The 25,277-nt window shown below is 40.7% G+C and overlaps 1 pseudogene and 2 gene segments (V, D, J or C); 1 reads left to right on the top strand and 2 right to left on the bottom strand.

Moving 5' to 3' along the window:
* Positions 1 to 5,330: 5,330 nt before the first annotated feature.
* On the bottom strand, positions 5,331 to 6,129 carry LOC120572076 (annotated as a pseudogene).
* A 3,525-nt stretch (positions 6,130 to 9,654) lies between these two features.
* LOC120570945 lies at positions 9,655 to 11,508 on the top strand. The segment is given in 3 exon segments: positions 9,655 to 9,663; positions 9,805 to 9,856; positions 10,853 to 11,508. Coding segments are annotated over 3 exon segments (396 nt in total).
* A 6,803-nt stretch (positions 11,509 to 18,311) lies between these two features.
* LOC120570944 lies at positions 18,312 to 24,891 on the bottom strand. The segment is given in 4 exon segments: positions 18,312 to 18,445; positions 19,093 to 19,473; positions 19,581 to 19,652; positions 24,810 to 24,891. Coding segments are annotated over 4 exon segments (669 nt in total).
* Between the last annotated feature and the right edge of the window lie 386 nt (positions 24,892 to 25,277).

Below are 25,277 nucleotides of genomic sequence, written 5' to 3'. Positions count from 1 at the left end.
GAAGTAAGTTCAATTTTTGATGTATTTTGTTAATTCATGAGCAATGTTTTTGTCTTCTGCAGACATCTAACTCTCTAAAAGCTGAAATATCAGATTTTACATAATTCATTACGATTTTTCAAAATTGTTCTACCAACAATCAAAATACAGTTTTTTATTTGAAATTTAAATCATGAATAAAAACATTGTTAAGTGTTTGATTGGCAGGAGAAATCTTGTAATCAGATTTTAGACGACAGAAACTTGAGGACTTGTAGTTTAGGTTTTGTCAGACAAAGTCAGAGAGCCGTGTCTCTCTACAGTGAGAGGTTTTTGTACGACCACTCAGTCAGTTTGTATCACTGTGGTGGACTTTTGGTGGAGGAACCAGACTGGATGTTGGAAGTAAGTTTCTGCTCAAATATTGAATATCATATCATCAGCTAAAGGTTGAATTTCAGGGACTGAACATTTGCAGTAGATTTAAACTCCCATTGGACTGATATAAATCACTTTATAGACTCAGTTTGAATCTTCATTTCTCCTCTTTAATCTTGAAGTTGAACTGCAAAAACAAAACGTACCCTTCTTCCGTACGCCAAAAATGTTTCAAATGTAGCCTTAATTTCTTTATTTTAAAGTGTTTAAAACTAAATTGTGTGAAACAGTGAGAATGAAGCTGAAATCTCTGGTCTCATAATTTGTGATCGTCTTTTTACCTCAGTTTGAAATAACTGAAAGTTTTTTCAGGCTTTTAAATCTGCCGTATGAACATTTTAAATCTGGTCGTCAGTTGTTTTATATAGCTGATAATGTCCTTTAAAAGTGGATCTGATTACCTTTTGCCTTTCTGAGAGTTCAGAGAGTAAACATTTTGGATAAATGTACCTGGACTGTGAACAAAATCATAGATGACAGAATATGTATTCCAACTGTATTGCATTGTTTTCTTCAAAACGTATAAAACAAAAAGATTTTCTCTGATATTTTGAAATTTAAAATATATCTATTTCATGTCCAGTGCTGTTTGATGTATTTCGGGTCATATGAGGACTCTTTCTGTGCTGATATGCATGAGAGGTTTCTTAAAGGGAAGTGAAACACTGTGTGAGTGAGCGACGGTGGAGCAGAAAAACCATCTGACAGAAACTCCTTAAAGGAAAGATAACCCACTCTCACACAGTAAAGGGGGCGGAGTTGCTGGTGTTTGATTGACAGCTGTGTGCTCCCTGTCCTCTAAGCCAGTGGTTCTCTAACTGTTTTCAGTAATGAACCTCTCTTTGAAATATCTTTTCAGTCAAGTACCCACTGACCAGCAAAAACCTTTTGGTAGAAAAACAGCTATATAAAGAGGTAGTACAATGCTGCACCATCACTGTTGGATTTACTAAACAATAACCTTGTAAATGAAAAACAGTTAAATGCAATTTTTAATGTTCAGAATCCCTTAATTTCATTCATCATTCATAGTATAATAGTTTTAGGGATTATGCATGTCTGGTAATTTTTATTTAACTTTCTTTTTATTTTTAAATGACTCATCCCCTGTAGTAACACTAGTACCCATAACCCAGTTTGGGAAATACTGTTCTGAGCTGATTGGTGTCTCCTAGGTGATGTGCATCCCCTCGCTGAACATTTTTGTTGGGGGGGGGTTTGGCAGGGTTTTTGTGATTTTATTCCAACTTTTCTTTGTTCTTTGGTACATTTTATTGCCTTTGTCGACATTTTTTGACACTTTTTAGACATATTGGCTTCTTTCAGTGTTTTTTTTATGCTCTTTCCACGTTTATGTTGCTTTATTTGAAGTTTATGGCATTTTTCCAAATTTTTTGTCGCTTATTTAGACATTTGGGGCATTTGGTCTTATGTAGAACATTTTTTAACTCTTTCCACCTCTGCTCCTATAGGTGATTTGCGCCCCACCCTGACAGTGCTGCCCCCCTCCAGAGAAGAGCTGGAGCAGGGGAAGGCCACGCTCATGTGCCTGGCCAACAAGGGCTTCCCCTCAGACTGGAGTCTGGCCTGGAAGGTGGACGGCAGCAGCAGCAGCAGCTGGGAGGAGAGCAGGAGCCTCGGGGGTGCGGGGAAAGGACGGCCACTACAGCTGGAGCAGCACCCTGAGGCTCCCTGCTGCAACCAGTGGAGGAAGGTGGCTCTCTGTGACCTGTGAGGCCACCCAGGGCTCCCAGACTCCGCTCTCAGAGACACTGAGGAGAGACCAGTGTTCCCAGTCCTGAGCTGACTCACTGGCAGGGACTCTGCTACTGGTTTTACTCTGACACTGCTCTCACTCTGCTCTCTGCAACTAGCTCTGGCTTTTATTTCACCTGTTTCAGTAGACACATTTACCAGCTTGTTTGACATTTTTGTCACTTCTTCTGACTTTTTGTCAGTTTTTCCTAAGTTTTAGTCAATTTTTCTGAAGTTTTGGTCACATTTTCCGACAATTGTCAGTCTCATTTTGTTGTACTTGAGTAATTCATCACTGCTGCAACTATGTCTTTTATTTGATGTGTATTGACAGCGCTATTTGCAAGCTTGTTGCATTGTTTCAGTTTTATTTCAGTGTTTCCAGATAATAAACACGTTTTCATCAAATCAGTTGTTTCCAATGATTATTATCAAAGTGTCTTATTACATCTTTTCTTAATGGTGTTACTGACTTTATGAAATCCTGAAGACAAACTGATCCAACAAACATGTTTTAATATCTCCATGGTGACTGTAGAAAGACAGTATAGGATTATATAAAACAATGTCTATAATGATAAACCTTTGGAACAAAACTCATGGTCGGAACATTTCAACGATAAATCATCCAATCATCTCTTATTACTGAAGTGTGTTAATACTAAGGACTGTAATATGTATTTGCTTCAAGTTTCTCTAAAGAACATTCATTATTATTTAAACAAACTACACAAAGTCTGATAAATATGTTCTAAATCTGAAATTTAAAGCACAACATCATCCGCATGGAGAGAAATAAAATGAGTGTGATCGGCAGTTTAATCTCTGGAAATATTTACATTAAATGTAAAGATAAGACAAAAGGAAATAACTACAAATGACTAAAATATGTTTTGGACATGATTTTTAATTTTACAAGGTCAAGGTCAAGGTAAACTTTATTATCCACAAGTAGGAAATTCATGTGGTCACCATTACACGCTCCAACGTTATACAGCCCACTACATAACATTAAAAAACATAAATACAAAACATTTAACAAAACAGACAAGACAATAAAAGCATTAAGAAAACATGACAAGCATGTATTTAAGAGTTAAAATACCTAAAAGTTTTTACGTCTATTGTTGTGCAGTCTAATTGCTGTAGGCACAAAAGACTTGCTGTACCTTTGTAGTCCCAATTTTCCTTTGCAGGAGTCTGCCACTTGACCTGTTACTTTTAAAAACATCTGATGAAGAGGATGGGTTAAATCATTTAGAATTTGTTCTGTCTTTTTTAAACTAAGGTCATTGTACAGTTGAGCTACAGGTACCTGATCAACTCCAATGATCTTACTCGCTGTTTTAACTATTCGTTTGCAGTTTCTTTTGTTCCTTGATATACATGTTACCAAAGGCACAGATAAGGCCAAATGATAAGACCCTCTGCAAGAGAGCTTTGTAAAACATCTGAAGAATACAGCTATCTATTCTAAAATTATTAAGTTTCCTTAGAAAAACATCCTCTTCTGTAACTTTTGTACTTGTTTTGTGCACATTCATTAAATGTCAGTTTGTTATCTATTTCAACACCCAAATATGTATATGTTGTAACCCCGCTCTACCCCTACACCATTTATATTTGAGGAAGGAACTATAATTCCCTTTTATTAAAATCTATGGTCATCTCCTTTTTTTTTGCATTAACCACAAGGAAATTATCTGTACACCATTTAGAAAAACCCTGCACCTCCCTCTCAAAACCCTCTAGGGATACAGTATTAGACCTTAAAACCCACTAATGCTGTATCATCAGCATATTTAAAATAAGTGTGGTCTGAGGAGGTTGCTTGGCAGTAATTGGTGTATAAGGTGTATAATAGGGGCAGGACGCACTCCTTGTGGTGCCCCTGTATTTACGTTTTTAACGATGAGACACATGAGTTGAATTTGACTTGTTGACTACGGTTCTTTAAAAGTTAAAAATCCAACCGAAGTAATCTTGGATTGACACCCAGCTGTACCAGTTTTTTACCATCAGATGTGGTTGGATTGTATTGAAGGCACTGCTGAAATCTATGAACACAATCTTGACAAGACTCTTTGCCTGTTCAAGGTGCTCATATATATTGTTTGTCAAAGTCAGCAGTGCATCTTCTACGCCTCTATCTGCACGGTACGCAAATTGATTTGGGTCTAAAGATGGTGTGACCTCACATAAAAGCTGTTTCAGGATTATTTTTCAAAACATTTCATTACTGTGGAGGTTAGGGCAACAGGGCGCAGGTCATTAAGTTCCCCTAGGTTTATTATTTTTGGGGTACGGGACACGATCAAAGATTTTTCCATATACAAGGAACTACACCAGTGTCTACTGACAGCTGGAACAACCTTTGAAAGGGCTGTGCCAACTGATCTGCACATATCCTTAATGTCCTGCTGCTAATACCATCAGGCCCACTAGCTTCGCGGATTCACATGTCTGAAGTAGGACTTGACATCATCTATAGAAATGTCAAAGTCCCCACATTTCATGCTACTAATTTCTTTATAAACCAATTCCTGTTCGGCTATAAAATCATGGGTATCAAATCTACAATAAAAGTCATTCAAATCATTAGCCATAACAAGTTCGTTTTCAACTGTCATGATGTCTCTTAGGTTTGTATCCTGTAATGGCCTGAACCCCCTGCCATGCTCTCCTAGCATCATTTCTAAAAAATTCTCAAGTTTACGTTTATATGCCGCTTTACAGTCCCTGATCATACTTTTTATGTTTTTCTGCACAGTCCTTTTCTCTTCTCTATTTCCTCCCAATTGAAACAGTCGCTTTTTTTGATTAAGAAGATGTTTTAGTTCTGGGGTTACCCAGGGCTTGTTATTGGGAAACAGCTTAACAATCTTTTGGGAATGATTACAACATTATACTACAACATTATACAACATGATTATTTCAACAATAAGTATGTTTGAGTTTCTATGAAAAGTAGTAAGATATAAAATAAATAATACGTTCAGTTTTAGTGTTCATGTGTTATACTCTGTGGATTAAATTTATCAAAGAATTGAAATCATACTTCGACAGAGGTTAGCTTCACGTGCAGCAGAATGTTTCAAACCCTTTTATATTTAAAAAGAGTATAACTTCTAGTTAGATGAATTATATTTAGTGTTACAATGTTTAAAGTCAATTATTATAAAATATATTTTAGTTTAGTCAAGCTTCTGTTGTTTTAGTTTCAGTGCAGCTGTTGAGTCAGATCAGTTCCTCTCCAGCTGAGGGAGGTTTTTGTACGACGTTGTATCACTGTGTGAACGGTGTGTAACCCTGCTGACAGTAGTAAACTCCTGAATCTTCAGCCTCGACTCCTCTGATGGTCAGAGTGAAGTCAGTCCCAGAACCACTTCCAGTAAAACGATCTGAAACTCCAGACTGACGGGTTGTAGCTGAATAAATCAGGAGTTTAGGAGCTTCTCCAGATTTCTGAAGGTACCAGCTGAGGTAGCTACCAACACCTGAACTGGTTTTACATCTGATAGAGACAGACTGTCCTGCAACAACAGACTGAGATCCAGGAGACTGAGTCAGGATGATTTATCCTGATGAACCTGAAAACATGAAAAAGATGCAGAAGGGTTATTGAGACAAATCCAGCTTAGAGAAAGATGATCAACATCCAAACAGAAGAGTGTCATTTCTTTAACATGGAGAACAGATGGAAGAAGGTAAATGCTGCTTGTTCCAGTGTTTCTCCATCATAGCAGAACATAATTGTGGTGAACCTGGTTGCATCCTGAAGAAAAGTTTTCAGAAAAGAGTCTCACCCTGAACAAGGAGCCCCAGGGTGGCCAGCAGTAGAGTCAGTGACATCATCATTGTGCTGCCGGCGTGCCAGTGTCTCTGAAAGGTCTGGACAGCCACTGATCAACACTGGCCTCTTAACGGCTGGGAGCAGAGAGGCAGGACACATATGCAAACACACAGAGTCAGTGAACTGTAGCTGTCCTCAACATATTTCAAACATTTTACTGACATGCCTTTTCTTTAACTGTTAACTAGTGCTGTGCCTGATGAAAACGGGCTGATTACTTGGCCTGTGGTGTTGCTGCTTGTAGAATTTATCAAAACCAAAGTGTACCCCAAAATGACTTACAGAAGGATCCTAAACCACTTAAAATCCAACTCCACTGTATACCCTACTATCTATTGACTTAGTGTAGGCTCTGTCTACATCAGAGGAAGACATAGGCTCTGATCCAGAGTACGAGCACCCACGGAAAATACTGAGCACCCACTGAGCACCCACGTCTGCCAGACTGCAAGTAGGATACATTCATTTAAAATTAAACATTGCAATTGGTGCTAAGTGGAGCGTCTGTCATAATGTGAGTGGTTATGTCGCTGTCAATCCCGTGCTCCATATCCTATCCACCAATCACAGCGTCTCTTGGATGAAAATGCCTCCATCCCCCCACAGTGCGTGTATGTGTACATGATGCAAGTGCATTGACGACATCCACCACCAGTGCAGAGAGTTCTTAATTTCCCTCAAAGCTGATCGTGCTTGATACCCCAGAATAGGTGGCTGTGCGCTGCATACAGAGCACCGCGAGCTGCCGGTCGTGGTGCTCCGTCAGGTCAGCAGTAGTTGGTGGTCAGTTAAACTTCTCATCTCCAATCCTATCTGTATTTGTGAGAAGTGGCTGTCCTGAGTTGAAATTTACGGCTTTATTATTGAGTTAATAGTGTGTTTGTATCGGCCGCTGTCCGTTTCCTAAGGTTCTGAAATGCAAACATTTTTTGACTACTTTTTTTTTAAAAAGGGCATGCTTCTATATTTATCTGAGAGAGAACATCGCGAAACGCCGCCTTCACCTGCCTTTTTAATCGGCGCGCTTCGGTCTGAACTTTCCCAAGCTTCTGCGCAGAGATCAACTGTGCTCCTGGGTTCTAGGTTGCCAGGTTGAGGGTTATAGGTTTCCAGGTTGAGGGTTACAGGTTGCCAGGTTGAGGGTTACAGGTTGCCAGGTTGAGGGTTATAGGTTTCCAGGTTGAGGGTTATAGGTTGCCAGGTTGAGGGTTATAGGTTTCCAGGTTGAGGGTTAAAGGTTGCCAGGTTGAGGGTTATAGGTTGCCAGGTTGAGGGTTATAGGTTTCCAGGTTGAGGGTTATAGGTTGCCAGGTTGAGGGTTATAGGTTTCCAGGTTGAGGGTTATAGGTTGCCAGGCTGAGATGACAAACGGGTTGAAAATTGTATATGGTGGATTGTGTGAATAGGATGCGCTTCATACAAGATCTGGCAACTGGTCAACATTAGACAAACATATTGGTCCGATTATTTATAAAGGAGTTTGGGCCATGCAAATTACAGGAGTTTCCCGGGAGAAATAACAAAGCGGGAGGGGTCCAGAGAAGAGGGCTAAAAAAACGGGAGAAGCCAGGGAAAAACGGGAGAGTTGACAGCTAGGGTGCCCATAGCAAGACACCTTTCAATTTTGAAATCCATCGGACTAACGGTTTGAGAGATCTGCGCTTAACACCCACCCACACAGACAGACAGACGTTCCTGCAATTATAGATAGATAGATAGATAGATAGATAGATAGATACTTTAGACTTTTCTTTCTGTCTGTTTCAAGTTATTAAATAAAATGTATGCATTTAACACTTCCTCTGAAGCTTAATTTGAGATCCAATACAAGATAAATGCACAAACAACTTTCCAAGCAGTTGTTACAATTTAGAGGGAATTACAACCCAGAGGAGGAAGGTGAAATTTGACCCAACTGACCAGCTCCTTAACTTGACAGACTTTGGCTGCACCAGGTGACATAAGTAAGGTGGTGATCGGCCCAGAAGGGTCTTGTAAATTAAAATGAACCAATGAATCAAGGCCTCAAACTTGTTAGTTGTTTAAATCAAAAAACTTTCTATTCAAAAAACTCTTTATCTCTTTATATAGACAACTCTTATAAGTATGAAGTTTGAACGGGATAGTTTGTTTAGTGACATGTACTCTAATTATTGTGTCCCAGAATTATGTTCATGACAGTGTGAGTGTGTCAGCCGCTGAAAACATTGTTTGCATTGCGGATATGCACTGTTTTGACATATTTTAATGTGATGTGTGGATGTTGATTTTATATATACGGTGAATTTGGTTAGTGTCTCTAAATCAGTGGAGCTGACTCTGCTGTTGTTGTGATTTGAATGTTCTGATTGGGCTTCTTCACTGGAACTGTTCTCTTCATTTGAGGAAACTTTCAGGTTGTTGAGGTGGACTGTTTGACCTTTAGGAGGAAATCTGGTAGAGACACAATGAAAGATATTTGCCAAGCTGTGTGTGTGTGTGTGTGTGTGTGTGTGTGTGTCTTCAGTGAACTGTATCAGTCTCTGCAGTAGCTTCCAGCTGCAGCAGTCAGTTCAGTTTCTGTTCAGTCTGACTGAGGGAGGTTTTTGTACGACACTTTTTCACTGTGTGAACACAGCCTGACTGTTGATCCAATGATAACTCTGACAGTAATAAACTGCTGCATCTTCAGCCTCAACTCCACTGATGGTCAGAGTGAAGTCAGAGTTTGATCCACTGCCTGAAAAACGACCTGAAATCCCTGATGCTCGCTCATTAACAAAGTAAATGAGTGGTTTAGGAGCTTCTCCATCTCTCATTTGGTACCAGTGCAAAATGTGTTTTCCACTATTTGAACCAAAACTTGAACCCCCTACTGGAACTCCTGGGCTGACTCTACAGCTGATGGAGACGGAGGCTCCCCGAGCAGAGCTCACTGCTCCAGGCTGAGTCACTGTGACCTGGCCTCTGGACTCTGAGGATACAGAGACAAAACCATAAAGCAGCATCACAGTTTAGTCGGCTTCATTTCAGAGGGACGGATGTTGATAGAGGAGAGGAGTTTGATTCTCTGGACTTTACCTGTGAAGCAGCAGCAGAGGAGAGTCCAGATGAGGACGGAGATCAGAGTCATGTTTTTGATGAGGAGGATTTCTGGGGCTTCTGTTGTCATGAAGGACAGCTGTCAGTCATCCAGTGTTCAACTCTCAGGACTATAAACTCTCCCAGAGCACTGGAGCATGGTGCTGCTGATGCAAAGTGGCTCTCTATGGAAATGCTCCGACTGACTCCAACAGGGACTTGGATTACTCTGAGGATGCTGTTTCTCTACGGATCAATCACTTTATCAGAGGATTGATTCAGAATGTGTCAGGAAGCATTTTAATGTGGATTTAGTTTGAGTTTGATGGACAAAGTTTCTTCCAGAATGTTTTGTGAAATCCCACTAATACACTACCACACAATCAACATCACTGCGGGATAAATTTGAACACAGTTAGTGTTTAATTTATTATACTTTACAATAAACATGATCATTATTTACATTTGGCACAATGTATAAGATAGTTTTTCTTCATTTCAATTTGTGTTACTGACAGTGATATTAATGTGACTTGTGAATGCATAATACAAAGAAAATTTTAAAACACATGGTCATAGTGTGTCAATCTGTTAAACATTATAACCAGTTATTACAGAAACTGGGTGAACTGGGAATGTGTTTGCAGAGTTTGTTGTGTTCAAAGTCAGAGAGCCGTGTCTCTCTACAGTGAGAGGTTTTTGTACGACGGCTCAATCAGTTTGTATCACTGTGGTACACGTTCGGTGGAGGAACCAGACTGGATGTTAACTGTAAGTACATTTAACTCTTTTAATTACCCAGATTTTATATCTATTCTATTTGAATTTCATAACAGTAGAGTGTACCACAATATATTGTCTTATGTTTTAAATTTGATATATTTGTAACTACTCTTGAAGGCTTCAGTGTCAATAACCCAACTAAAACACTAATGAATAATCTTGATGCACAAAACATTTAACTTTAAGTTTATACATTCTTATTGTTTCATTGTACAAAACTACTTTTATTTACTCTGTATAGAGATATTGTTTTAAAAAGTTACTCTCTCTAAATACTCTGGCAAGACCCTTTGGCTCATGTATATTGTACATGGCTATTACTCAATCTTTCTGTCAGACTAATGATTTTTAAGATATGCAACGTGTTTTATTGAGAGTCGTATGAATTGGAAAAAGTAATTCAGTCATTAACAATATTCATTGTAATGTCTGAGTAGTAAAGTCTGACTGTTCTGTAATGATTCCTGCTTACATCAACAGAACAAATACTTGACTTTGAGACAAGAAATACTTAAGATAGTTTAAACAATCTTCATCAAATGTGTAATATTATGAACTTTGAAACTCTGAATGTTTAGTTTTAAAAATTAAGAGAGATTGATACTGCAGTGAAAGGGTGCCAGTTAAACTTTTTATCTTTAGTGCTGAAACCTGTCTGTTGTCATGGTTCAGCAGGGATGCCTATCTGTTGTCACGGTTACTGAGCTCAGAGAGGGAAGTGAAACGTTTACAGTAGACCAGTTTCATCCAGTCTGAGGACGACCAGAAGAGCGAGTAGCCTCCTCTGCTGCAACCAACAGATGGAGTTTAGTTCACCTGAGATGTTTTGAGCTGTGAAACGTCCCAAAGTGTCAAAAAATGAGAAAAACGTTTGTTTGTGTATGTATGCACCAATCACCAAGGCAATGTTGGTGTAACTCACTGTGGCAATAAACTCCTTTTTGATTCTGAATAAACTTTATTGATCTCTCTCGGTCTCTGCAGTGGGTAATGTGCGCCCCACCCTGACAGTGCTGCCCCCCTCCAGTGAAGAGCTGGAGCAGGGGAAGGCCACGCTCATGTGCCTGGCCAACAAGGGCTTCCCCTCAGACTGGAGTCTGGCCTGGAAGGTGGACGGCAGCAGCAGCAGCAGCAGCAGCTGGGAGGAGAGCAGGAGCCCCGGGGTGCTGGGGAAGGACGGCCACTACAGCTGGAGCAGCACCCTGAGGCTCCCTGCAGACCTGTGGAGGAAGGTGTGCTCCGTGACCTGTGAGGCCACCCAGGGCTCCCAGACTCCGCTCTCAGAGACACTGAGGAGAGACCAGTGTTCCCAGTCCTGAGCTGACTCACTGGCAGGGACTCTGCTACTGGTTTTACTCTGACACTGCTCTCACTCTGCTCTCTGCAACTAGCTCTGGCTTTTATTTCACCTGTTTCAACAGACACATTTACCAGCTTGTTCGACAAGTTTTTGTCAATTTTTCCAAAGTTTTGATCTCATTTTCTGACAATTGTCAGTCTCATTTTGTTGTACTTGAGTAATTCATCACTGCTGCAACTGTCTTTTATTTGATGTGTATTGACAGTGCTATTTGCCAGCTTGTTGCAGTGTTTCAATTATTATTTCAGTGTTTCCAGATAATAAAGACGTTTTCATCAAATCAGTCGTTCCATGTTTATTATTATCAAAGTGTCTTATTACATTTTTTCTTAATGGTGTCACTGACTTTGAGAAATCCGGAGGACAAACTGATCCAACAAATATGTCTTAATTTTTCCATGGTGACTGTAGAAAGACAGTATAGGATTACATAAAACAATCACTATGATGATAAACCTTTGTTCGGGACATGGTCAGAACATTTCAATTATAAATCATCCAATCATCTCTAATTACTGAAGTGTGTTAATAGTAAGGACTGTAATATTGTATTTGCTTTAAGTGTCTCTTAAGAACATTCATTATTATTTAAACAAACTACAAAAAGTCTAAATATTTTCTAAATCTGAAATTAAAAGCACAACCTTATCAGCATGGAGATAAATAAAATGAGTGTGATCTGCATTTCAATCTCTGGAAATATTTACATTACAAGTAAAGAGAAGACAAAAGACAATAACTAGAAATGACTAAAATATGTCATGGACATGATCACTAATTTTACAACACAAAATAAATCACATTTTGTAATTTATTTCAACAATGAGCATGTTTGAGTATCTATGGAAAGTAATAAGATATAAAATAAATTAATACACACAGTTTTAGTGTTCATGTGTTATACTCTGTGGATTAAACTCATTAACAAATTGAAAGCTTTGATGTGCAGCCGAATGTTTCAAACCTGGTTTTAATGAAATAATTTACAGTATAACTTCTAGTTAGATAAAGTATATTTAGTGTTACAATGTTTAAAGTCAATTATTATGAAATATATTTTAATTTACTCAAGCTTCTGTTGTTTTAGTTTCAGTGCAGCTATTGAGTCAGATCAGTTCCTCTCCAGCTGAGGGAGGTTTTTGTACGACATTGTATCACTGTGTGAGTGGCCAGTTGTAACCCTGCTGACAGTAGTAAACTCCTGAATCTTTAGCCTCGACTCCTCTGATGGTCAGAAAACTGGAATTGTATTACACCTATAATTTCATTTAGGTGAAATCCTGCGGGCGAAAAATTAAGCTGTACTAATCCCATTGTGAGGCTGCAGCACCATGATCATTAACAGAACTATAATGTATAATCATTTTTCTTTTTAATGGCTCTCACTGGTTTGTGTCAAGGGAACACTACAAAAACGTTTAAAAAACGTTTCAGAGCGAGGCACACTTTTCTGACGGCTCTGCATACAGTGGGTTTACTATTACAGTATGATCCGCTACACTGTTATAAAGAAAACTGCCGTTTGCAAAAAACGTAATGCGACACAAAGAATCTGCTGGGATGTTAAAGCCTGTGCACGATGGTTGATGTTAGTGATATGAGGACGGATAAGGTATCTACATATCTAATGGACTGTGATGTCCACGATGGTTGATGTTAGTGATATGAGGACAGATAAGGTATCTACATATCTAATGGACTGTGATGTCCACGATGGTTGATGTTAGTCTTATGAGGATGGATAAGGTATCTACATATCTAATGGACTGTGATGTCCACGATGGTTGATGTTAGTGATATGAGGATGGATAAGGTATCTACATATCTAATGGACTGTGATAAAAAATACCTCTCAAATAGGTTATGTGGAAATGAAAATACATCTATAGTCGGGACTCAATATCTCCCGATGTAAACTCTCTGTGAATGAATACAGCTTTTTCATCAACGGGATCGTCGACAAAAGGACATGATGACATGTTTGAGAAATAAACGTTTTATAATCTGCCTAACATAAACCAATACGTTTTTTTTATTCATGCAGATAACAAACTGCATTAAAATGTGCCTGATACAGACTGAATGAATGAATGAGGAAATGAGTTTGTCCTCCCTCTCACAGGGAGGAGACTGAGAGAAAGTCAAGGTTTCTTGAAGAAAACCTGCTCCCAACCAGGTTAGGTTCACAGGCTAAAGCAACGACCGTTTATGGAAAGCACAAATGTAATTATGGTCAGATCTTATGCCTGAACGATGGGGAAGTGATATTGATAAGCGTTGTGATTTACACATTTACAGTGTTGGCTATTTTTTCCGCAGTCTTTCCTTCCTGTTTTAGGAAACAGCGACTGTATTGCGTTTTGCCTGCAAAACCGTGTCTGTGTTCTTCATATTTATGTAGAATTATGGTTCTCTCTTCTTATGTAAAATATGCGGCTGTGGTAGATGTTTGTGATTGGTTAAGTGAATGCGCGAGCCACTGGATTGGGAAACCATGGGTTGACTGAACTAGTTGTTAACCACCGTTGTGACACAGGTTATGCAGGACCGCAGATTTTGGGTTAGTTGAAGCTGGGTAATTGAAATAAATCCAGGGCATGTTGATCTTGATTCATAGTACCTCAGGTGTATCTATTAGAGGTGTGAATTTTCACTGATCTCCCGATTCGATTAAAATTATCATGTCAGCAATTTGATTCGATATCTCGATGCATCATGATTCGTCAAAAACATTTTTCTATTAAAGCCATATAGGATATTTAATTAAGATATTTAAGCTTCAAAAACAAAACATTCTACTGTGCTCTAATATTAAATAAATTGGATACATAAAACTACAGCACTGAGCACATGGCACTTCCTGAATGTGCAAAACCTAACAGAATATGTAAACAGAAATGATGTTAGGCCTACATTAAACTGTAAACAGAAATAACCGATAATGGCCCGGCCGATTATCGATGCAGCATCGTCCATATCCACGATTCGATGCATCGATTATTTGATTAATTTCAACATTTCAACACATTGACTACCTTGATTGCTGATTGGACCAGCCTGAGGGAACCAATCCTGCCTTACCGGCTGCACATGTGGAAAGCAATCAGTGTTCTCACCTGGAGACCAGAGTCTCCATGGAGACCAGAGTTGGATTTGCGAATGTTTCATTGAATATGAAGTGAGGACCGGGTATTGGATATGACGGACTTTGGCTGCAGCAGGTGACATGAGTAAGGAGGTGATCTGCCCAGAAGGTTCTTGTAAATGAAAATGAACCATTGAATCAAGGCTTCAAACTTATTAGTTGTTTGAATCAAAACACTTTCTTTTGTCAAAATCCTATCTCTCTATAGCAGTGGCGGCTGCTGGTCTTTCAAAGAGGGCAAGCTCATCAAAAAGTGTCCATTAATTTATAATATTATAATAATAATATAATATATAATAATAATAATGATAATAATAATTATAATTATTATTATTATTATTATTATATATAATAATGATATAATAATAATAAAAATATAATAATATACTAACTGAGCTGGAATAGCTTCGGCGACTTTTTATAGTACAAAATCGCTGTCAATCAAAGGAAATGGAGTCTTTCGACAGACCCTCCAATCATCACGCAGAAGCCCGGAGTCCAGGCCAGCCGCCTCCTCCGTTCACCCCCAGAGATGCTGAGCATCCGTGGGTGGGACATAATCACAACATTTATCCAATGAACGTCTATAGTCGAAGCACTGAAAAAAACAGTTCAGTGTCAAAGCAGCCCCATTGAAGTCCATGGACGCCAGGCTTCAACAGGGAAGTCACTGTGATGCTACAGGAATGTTTGAGAAGGACATTGAGTCAGTCGACCTGCTATATGTAGCTGATTCTGAACGAACTCGTCTTCGAGATTAACGTGTTCTAACGCATTTTTAGTGAATAAAATGTTAATAAAATAGTACATATTTGACCATTGATTTTTTGACATTTTAGGGGAAGCTGACCATCCCTTGCAGTCTTAAAGAAATCGCCTCTGCTCTATAGAGCGATAACTCATGTAAGTATGAAGTATGAATGGACAGTTTTTTTCAGTGACATGTACTGTATGAATTTTGTTATGACACAGAAAACATTGGTTGCATTGCGGATATGGAGCTTCTGTGTCCTGAGATATATAAAAAATGTGTGTGTGATAATGCTGCTGACATGTATATGTGTTTTTTAAGATATCCTGCTGCTCATCAAATTTCCTTTTCTAAGGATAAATAAAGTGGAACTTGGATGTTGATGTTATCAGGGAATGAAGTTTACTTTTTTGACCACCAACCACTGTGGCAGGTGGATTTTTACCAGCCAGTTTTTTTTTTGCCTCATAAAGGTGAAAAACAGGACTTGCTGTGTCTCTATGATCCTATCCTGTCTTATTCATGGTAGCCTACTCGTGGACATTGCGCCGTCATCATATGCTGTAGTAGGGGGGCCAGCCTTGATAATACTGCATAGGGGTCCGGTGTTGGCTCGTTACACCACTGCATATATGAGATGAGATGACTGACAAAATCAGGAGTAGCCTACGCGCACCACAACAACAAAAAAACACTGGTGAATGTGGACCATAACACATGAGTTGTTGCAAAAAAGATGCAACTTTTTTTGTATAGTTCTTAAAAATAAAAAAATAAATAAAAAGGAAACTTGTTTTGGGGAGAATAATAATTAGTACTATTAATTCATTATTTCCTAGGAACCTTACCAAAAAGGCTCAGGATGATGATGTTGGTATAATATGAAAACGGCTGGTGGATTTAAGACACAAAATTATTTATTGAATGAATCAAATATGAACATATCTGTCAGTGGCTTGTTGATCTTTACATTGTTAGTTAATTTCCTATCCTGGCCTGTGACACACATTCATACGGTTTAATAAGTACTTATTGGACTTTAACTTATCATTGCACTTACAATAAAGTAGCTGTCCTCAATTTAGGTCATCCTGTAGGTCTCATCTGCGTTTTTTCCTGCATCCACCGTGTGTTATTGTGTGTGTGTGCGCGTCAGTCGTGGGGGAAACGGAGCAACAGCCCCGCCCGCTGCAGACAGCTGACAAGATTGAAACAGCAGCAACTTTCAGAGACTTGGAGCGTACATTGATGTTACAATGTACACATGTTGGCAGAAGGGTCTGAAATGTTTTTGTCTTTCGCTGTACGTTTTGTTGGTAATGTGAGATGTTCCAGTCACACACGTCTCGTCTTCATAACAGAAACAAGGAAATAAATTTGACCTGTTCTCACTCCTGCTTGGTCAGTGGCTGCACGTGGGACTGCTGGGATTGTGTTAGTAATGAAAATGCGATAGGGAGCCCCGGCTGTCAATCAATGTCTTCCAGTGATGCGGGCCCCTGATAGGACCAGGCCCGTAAGCAACCGTGTACCCTGCGGTAAAGTGGCAGGTAGATTGACAGTGTTACCCGCCAATTGCAAAATTCACCCGCATTTGGCGGGTGGGCGGGTGTTAATTTCATGCCCTGGATGTTATATATATATATATACAGTGAATCAGTGGAGCTGACTCAGCTGTGTCTGTAATTATCTGGTGTCTACTAAAGGGGAAACTGTGCTGAGGACTAGACCCTGAAGAAGGTTGTTTGTGTCGCTACGTGTTGGTTACTACCCAGCTCAGTTTTAATGTACTAACAATTTCAATAACTGCCATCTAAATAAAGGCTTTTCAACTTTATCTGAGTGTTGTCCGCAAGGCCAGATGAAAACTCAAAAACGAAGAAATATCAGAATCCATGTCATTTCTTGCTTTACAACATATATAGCGTTGTCAGTATTAACAAGATAACCATATAATCACTTAGATAGATGTGTTTTGAAAAGCAAACTATATCATTGCTTAGAGTGTGTGTGTTGAAAACCCCCCCCCAGAAAATAACATATATCTTGCTTATATATTAATCTGTTTTTGCTCATATATTAATCTGTCTTTTGCTTACATACTGATCTGTTTTGCATTTTATGACAGAAAGAGTTTTCTTTGAGAAATAGTAAAGTGTAGGAAAGCACCTAGACAGATAAGAGCACAGGCAGGAGCTGCGGCCTTGACTGGTGCATGCAGCTGTGTGTGTGTGTGTGCGTCTTGAAGGCACATGTGTGGCCATACACAGCACACGAGCTGTAGAGTTCATGAAGTTCATTACTGTTACGTAATTTGTGAAGTGTTTCCTACATTACCTTACAAGGATAGGGAAGTACATATAGTGAGTCGCTTTCGATATATAGGAGGAGTAAAATGTTTTTGTGTATAAATATGAGTGTTTTTGCCGGTATCCCTTCGGGTGAGCCCCTCTTTTGGGTGCCTTTTGGCCCTTTACTTACCCTTTTGGGTCCCTTTTGGGCTTCCTTCCGGGCTCTTTTACCGAGTGCTTACTGGGCATCGGGATACCATGAAGCCTTCTCCATCTACCTTTGCACTTTCTGTGTTTTGGGGAAGATTCATTATCACTCTCCCAGCTGGAGAGGGGTTCCCTTGCTTCGCTGAGTGTAAGGGAGGGGAAAAGAAGAAAAAAGACTATCTCTGAGAAGCTGACCCGAATACCTCTGTTATACAGAGGCCAAAAAGTGTTCTTCTCTCTTAGTTTTTACCCAGACGGCTCTCTTAGTTGCGTTGTGGGAAGATTTATTTACCCTCTTCAACATCGAAGAAGGAGATTACCTGCTGTTTATGAGTGTGGGAGAGACAGGGCCAGGAGGAAGAAGAAGCGGCTTTAAATACCTCTGTTAGAGCGGAGGCTTTATCTTTATTTGTATTTTTGTTTTATGTTGTAAAGGACCACTTGCTTTTAATTTCTCCTTTTGTCACAAAATAATAAAAATCACCTGAGTCTGATTTTAGACTAGGGGAGCCAATCTTTGCCAGTTCTTTATTTTCTCTGGGATCGGCTGCTCCCGCTGTAACGCGGTAGGGGTTTTCCCCCTTCGGGGGTTAGTGACTCCTCTTTAACCGCCGTTGAGAGTAGCCTCCGGCCGGGATCGACTTGGACACGCAGACCTCCTGTTATCTCCTAGTGGGAGTGCATTTCCCCTATCCGCGCGGCCTGGTCAGAGCCTCTGAGCATCCCCCTCTCTCAGTCCGGCGACCAAGAAGGGCAAGGCGGGCGTCCTTGAGAAGGAAGGGACCTCCGTGACCCTGGGAGGACGGCTGACAGACCGTAAGTACTAAAGAAAAATCATTGGTTTTAAAGATCCCCTCGGGCAGTGCTTGTCATATACAGGGGGATAAGAGCCTGTGTTTTTGGGGACGTCTGGTGTAGTGTGTATCTAACCTCTCGCCTCTGGGTTCCCTGATCCGGGCGAGGGCTTCTCCTTAGACGGAGGGCGTGTGTGTCTCTATAAACTAAAATTAATAAAGCAACTCCTTTTTAGTATAGGTCAAAAACATCCGCCCCGCTGACGGGCAACTGGCGTTCGTCCGTACGGCAAAAGAGGGCACTAGTAGGGCCGGGGGTTTGCTGAGGGGAAGGCAATAAAAAGGGGTTGGCTCGGCCACAGCGAGCGACGCGATGCCTCAGCGAACTGCCACACCGGTCGACATGAGAAGAGGCCTTTGATCTTTCTTCTTTCACTGTTGAGTTGGACTGTTTCCTAAAAGGAAATGTGTGCTTGTTTAGGACAAAGGGCAGGATCTTTAAATTACATTCAGGTTACTTTAGGGGAATTTTAATGGTTGTTGGTTCATTTTACAATGGAAACTATGTGTGTATGTGTATGTGTGTGTGTGTGTGTGTGTGTGTGTGTGTGTCTTCAGTGAACTGTATCAGTCTCTGCAGTAGCTTCCTGCTGCAGCAGTCAGTTCAGTTTCTGTTCAGTCTGACTGAGGGAGGTTTTTGTACGACGCTTTTTCACTGTGTACACATCCTGACTGTTGATCCAATAATAACTCTGACAGTAATAAACTGCTGCATCTTCAGCCTCAACTCCACTGATGGTCAGAGTGAAGTCAGAGTTTGATCCACTGCCTGAAAAACGACCTGGAATCCCTGATGCTCGTACATTAACCAAGTAAATGATCAGTTTAGGAGCTCCTCCATCTCTCTGTTGGTACCAGTGGAAATAGTTTTTCCCTTTATACAAACCTGAACCCACTAAAGGAACGTTTGGGTTGACCTTACAGCTGATGGAGACGGAGTCTCCCCGAGCAGAGCTCACTGCTCCAGGCTGAGTCACTGTGACCTGACCTCTAGACTCTAAGGATACAGAGACAAAAACATAAAGCAGCATCACGGTTTAGTCGGCTTCATTTCAGAGGGACGGATGTTGATAGAGGAGAGGAGTTTGATTCTCTGGACTTTACCTGTGAAGCAGCAGCAGAGGAGAGTCCAGATGAGGACAGAGATCAGAGTCAAGTTTTTGATGAGGAGGATTTCTGGGGCTTCTGTTGTCATGAAGGACAGCTGTCAGTCATCCAGTGTTCAACTCTCAGGACTATAAACTCTCCCAGAGCACTGGAGCATGGTGCTGCTGATGCAAAGCGGCTCTCTATGGAAATGCTCAGACTAAATAGTCATGGGTGAATGATATTTATTAATATTTGGCATAATGTTTGACAGTTTTTCTTTAATTCAATTTGTTTTATTGAAAGAGAAATAATTTCTTCAAGATGTCTACTGGAGTGAAAGTTTAAACTTGTTTTTCTTTAGTACTGTAACCTGTCTGTTGTCATGGTTACTGAGCTCAGAGAGGGAAGTGAAACATTTATAGTTTCATTCAATCGGTGGACGATCAGAAGCGCAAGAAGCCTCCTCTGCTGCAACTAACATGAATATTTTGATAAACTACAAAGTATCTAAAATTTTTTCTCTGAATTTGAAATTGAAAGCACGATATCATCAGAGTAGAGATAAATAAAATGAGTGTGATCTGCAGTTTAAGCTCTGGATATATTAACATTCTGTTTCTGCTGAAGACCCACAAAGACAAACAAAGAGACGCGAAAAGGACATAATGAAAATGTTACTGATTTACATACTCCAAATCATAAAATACATTTGTCCGACAGAACACAAAATTCACAAAATGACTTACATGTGTTTTAGACATGATTAGATATTTTACAACATGAATGAAATTAAATCTTGTAATTTATTTAAACAATGAGTATGTTTGAGTTTCCATGAAAAGTGATCAGATATAAAATAAATGAATAATATGTACAGTTTTAGTGTTCATGTGTTATCATACTGTGTGGATTAAACTTATCAAATTGAAATCATACTTCAACAGAGGTCAGCTTTGATGTGCAGCAGAATGTTTCAAACCCTGTTTAATTTAAATACTTTACAGTATAACTTCTAGTTAAAGTATATTTAGTGTTACAATGTTTAAAGTCAATTATTATTGAATATATTAATTAAAATATAAGCTTCAGTTTGTTTTAGTTTCAGTGCAGCTGTTGAGTCAGATCAGTTCCTCTCCAGCTGAGGGAGGTTTTTGTACGACGTTGTATCACTGTGTTAACCTGCTGTAACTCTGCTGACAGTAGTAAACTCCTGAATCTTTACTTACAAAGAGACAATAAACTGTTTATGATGGTCAAGCACCATCATATCTAGAAGAGCTCCTAATACCTTATTGTCCCACTAGAGCACTGCAGTCCCAGAATGCAGAGTTACTTGTGGTACCTAGAGTCTCTAAAAGCAGAATGGGAGCCAGAGCCTTTAGTTATCAGGCTCCTCTCCTATGGAACCAGCTCCCAATCTGGGTTCGGGGGACAGAAACTGTCACCACATTTAAGAATGAACTTAAAATTCTCCTATTTGATAAAGCTTATAGTTAGGGAGTGAGGAGTTGCAGCGTCCGCCTTACCCGCCCCACCTGCTTCTCTTCATAGTCGTCAGATTAATAATATAACAAAAGTAGAGGGATGCAGGCCAGCACAGCCCGATCCTGCAGGGGAGAGTACCAAGCCCGCACAGGCTACCTCTCCTTTTGACCTGTCTCTCTTAGTTACGCTGTTATAGTTCTAGACTGCCGGGGGACTTCCTTCCTTTGACACACTGAGCTGCTCTCTCCTCTCCCTTTCTATTACCATTTGTGTGCATCCCATCCCAGAAATGCTTGTTATTAATCCTAGCTTCTGGGGAGTTTACTCCCTGGAGTCCTTATGTTTTTTCACCCAGCGTATTTCCTTGGAGAACATTGGCACCAAGATCCTGGTTGCAGCTGTCGCCCGTGGTCCTGCTGCACTCCCTGCTGAGCTCTGCGGTGCCCTGCAGTGTCATGCTGCGTCCTGCTGAACCCTGCTGCTTCCTGCTTCCGTCCATCCATGCTCTGCTGGGCCACGCTACATCCCTGTAACGCCCTGCAGCGCCCTGATATTACATGAACTACTACGACTACCATTTGAAGTCACTGTTCCATTATTAATGTGACTATTATTGCCACTGTTCATCACATCCCCAACCGGCACCGTCAGACACCGCCTACCAAGAGCCTGGGTCTATCCCAGGTTTGTTCCCAAGAGGGAGTTTTTCCTCGCCACTGTTGCACTGCATGCTCTTGAGGGAATTACTGTAATTGTTGGGGCTTTGTAAATTATAGAGTGTGGTCCAGACCTACTCTGTCTGTAAAGTGTCTCGAGATAACCCGTGTTATGATTTGATACTGTAAATAAAACTGAATTGAATTTATGGTGGACAAATGCCTCTGCCAAGAAACTCAAATTATTCATAAATAGGCCTATAAGTATGGAAAAAACAACAGCTTATCTGTGTCCTTTCCTGTTGGTTGTCCTGCAGATAACACGCTATTCCACTGTGTGAACAACCACTGACTGTTGATGTAATGTTGACTCTGACAGTAATAAACTGCTGCATCTTCAGCCTCTTCAGGTTCTACTCCTTCATTGGAGTCCTGCTGTGTTTAATTAAACTGATTGGAGTTGATTAGGAAAGGCACACATCTGTCTATGTAAGACCTTACAGCTCACAATGCATGTCAGAGCAAATGAGAATCATGAGGTCAAAGGAACTGCCCAAGGAGCTCAGAGACAGAATTGTGGCAAGGCACAGATCTGGCCAAGGTTACAAAAGAATGTCTGCAGCACTCAAGGTTCCTAAGAGCACAGTGGCCTCCATAGTCCTTAAATGGAAGAAGTTTGGGACGACCAGAACTCTTCCTAGACCTGGCTGTCCAGCCAAACTGAGCAATCGTGGGAGAAGAGCCTTGGTGAGAGAGGTAAAGAAGAACCCAAAGATCACTGTGGCTGAGCTCCAGAGATGTAGTAGGGAGATGGGAGAAAGTTTCACAAAGTCAACTATCACTGCAGCCCTCCACCAGTCGGGGCTTTATGGCAGAGTGGCCCGATGGAAGCCTCTCCTCAATGCAAGACATATGAAAGCCTGCATAGAGTTTGCCAAAAAACACATGAAGGACTCCCAGACTATGAGAAATAAGATTCTCTGGTCTGATGAGACCAAGATTTAACTTTTTGCAGTTAATTCTAAGCCTGGAAAACCAGGCACTGCTCATCACCTGCCCAATACAATCCCAACAGTGAAACATGGTGGTGGCAGCATCATGCTATGGGGGTGTTTTTCAGCTACAGGGATAGGATGACTGGTTGCAATTGAAGGAAAGATGAATGCGGCCAAATACAGAGATATCCTGGAAGAAAACCTCATCCAGAGTGCTCAGGACCTCAGACTGGGCCAAAGGTTCACCTTCCAACAAGACAATGACCCTAAGCACACAGCTAAAATAACAAAGGAGTGGCTTCGGAACAACTCTGTGACCATTCTTGACTGGCCCAGCCAGAGCTCTAACCTAAACCAAATTGAGCATCTCTCGAGAGACCTGAAAATAGCTGTCCACCAACGTTCACCATCCAACCTGACGGAACTGGAGAGGATCTGCAAGGAAGAATGGCAGAGGATCCCCAAATCCAGGTGTGAAAAACTTGTTGCATCATTCCCAAGAAGACTCATGGCTGTACTAGCTCAAAAGGGTGCTTCTACTCAATACTGAGCAAAGGGTCTGAATACATTTGACCATGTGATATTTCAGTTTCTTTTTTAATAAATTTGCAAAAATTTCTACATTTCAGTTTTTTTTCTGTCAAGATGGGGTGCTGAGTGTACATTAATGAGAAATAAAATGAACTTTTTAGATTTTAGCAAATGGCTGCAATGAGGTCTGAATACTTTCCGTATACAATAATAATTCACGTGCTTTGTTCACTACTGTCGATAGATTAACTAACCCTCCAGTACCAGTAGCATCTGAACTGTTGTCTACCAAGGCTTGCAATGACTTTGTCTCCTTCTTCACAGACAAAATTCAGAAAATTAGACCGTCAGTGCTTCCATATCAAGTACAGGATATGTGTTGTCACAGTGTTCATAAAACAATTCCTACACAAAAAAAAAATTTTATAACCGATCAACCATAAAAACCTGGAGGACATTATACAGCATCTGAATACCTACTCCTGTTGCCTTGATATTCTACCAACGGGTGTGTTCAAAAATGTTTTGAATTGTTTGGATCTTCTACAGATTGTAAACACATCTCTGCTCTCAGGTATTTTCCCACAGGCCCTAAAAACTGCAATCTAGACACGTCACTAATGAGCAACTATAGGCTGATATCAAACCTTCCATTTTTAAGTAAAATCATAGAAAAAGCGTTTATTTCAACAACTCAACCTTTTCTTATCATTAAACATCAGTTTTGATGCCTTCCAGTCAGGTTTTCGACCACACCACAGCACTGAGACAGCTCTTGTTAAAGTCTTTAATGAAATCCAGTTAAACACAGATAGTAGCAAAATTTCAGTCTTAGGGCCCTATCTTGCACTCAGCGCAATTGCCTTTGTACACCGACGCATGTATCATTCCTATTTTGCACCCGACGCACAGCGGAGTATTCCCTCCACAGACGCACGTCGGTAAATTAGGGAATGTATTTGCGCTCCTGGGGGCGGTTCAGCGAAAAGAGGAGGCGTGTTCCGGCGCAAACGTTACTTTGTGTTATTCTGCAGTTTCAGAAAACAATTCCGCCATTGACCAGGAAAAACCTGGTCTAAAGTCAGTGGCGCGCTAGTCTAAAGTCAGTAGCGTTATTCAGATGCTATTTTAGGGCGCATGCTTGGCCATAATGTAGCGCAGTGCACAACGCACATACACTTCTCTCATCTAAATGGATGCAGAGGTTCCCATTTTGCAAACCATACATAATTACAAAGGAAAATATTACTGAAAAATGCGCTTCAGGTGTTTGGATAGGTCAGGAGGCACTTTACAGTACAGTCCTCAAAAAGTCGCAGCATTCTTTGTGGCTTGTTGTGTTTTACACAACATTTCCATGAATCATGGATGTGTTGATGACATAAATGAGGAAATATTAGAGGACTTAAGGAGACGTGATGTTGAACTACGGCGGGATCTGGTCCGGGAGTATTAGGCGATACGCTCCTGATGGAGCCGGGTGGACGGAGATGGAGTGGGGGAAGAGGAAGCGGCAGCAGGAGCAGGTGGTGCGTTTGGAGGCCCACGCTCCATGGCTGCAGCAATCCTCTCCAGACTTGAGGAGATGCCCGAGATGCCGAGCAACATCGCCACTTGCCAAGACGGGCATTTATTACTGGCCGCATCTCGCATCGGCATCCCCGCGTGCGCGCTAGGCAAATCCCGCCGTCATAATAGCAGTCCGCCCATGGAACAAGCGCCTGCTCTTTAAGGGAATGTGAGCTGACGCTCTGATTGGTTATTTTTACGTTAACGCCCAAACCACACCTAGCTACTTCCGGACCAACCCATTTTAGATTTGGCGTCGCGAAGAGTCATTTATCCCGCCGGTAAAATAGCAACAGCGCCCAAGATCCGCCCACAAAGCTACTTGCGTTTTGCGTTTCATACTTGCGTTTCAGATCGTTAAAATAGGGCCCTTGGTATTACTTGATCTCAGTGCTGCATTTGATACAGTCGACCATGACATATTACTTGACCGCCTGGAAAACTGGGTTGGTCTTTCTGGCTCAGTACTAAAGTGG

The sequence above is a fragment of the Perca fluviatilis genome, chromosome 13 (genome assembly GCF_010015445.1).
Source record: "Perca fluviatilis chromosome 13, GENO_Pfluv_1.0, whole genome shotgun sequence".
Classification (NCBI taxonomy): Eukaryota; Metazoa; Chordata; class Actinopteri; order Perciformes; family Percidae; genus Perca; species Perca fluviatilis.
This window is presented reverse-complemented; position numbering and strand designations above follow the sequence as displayed.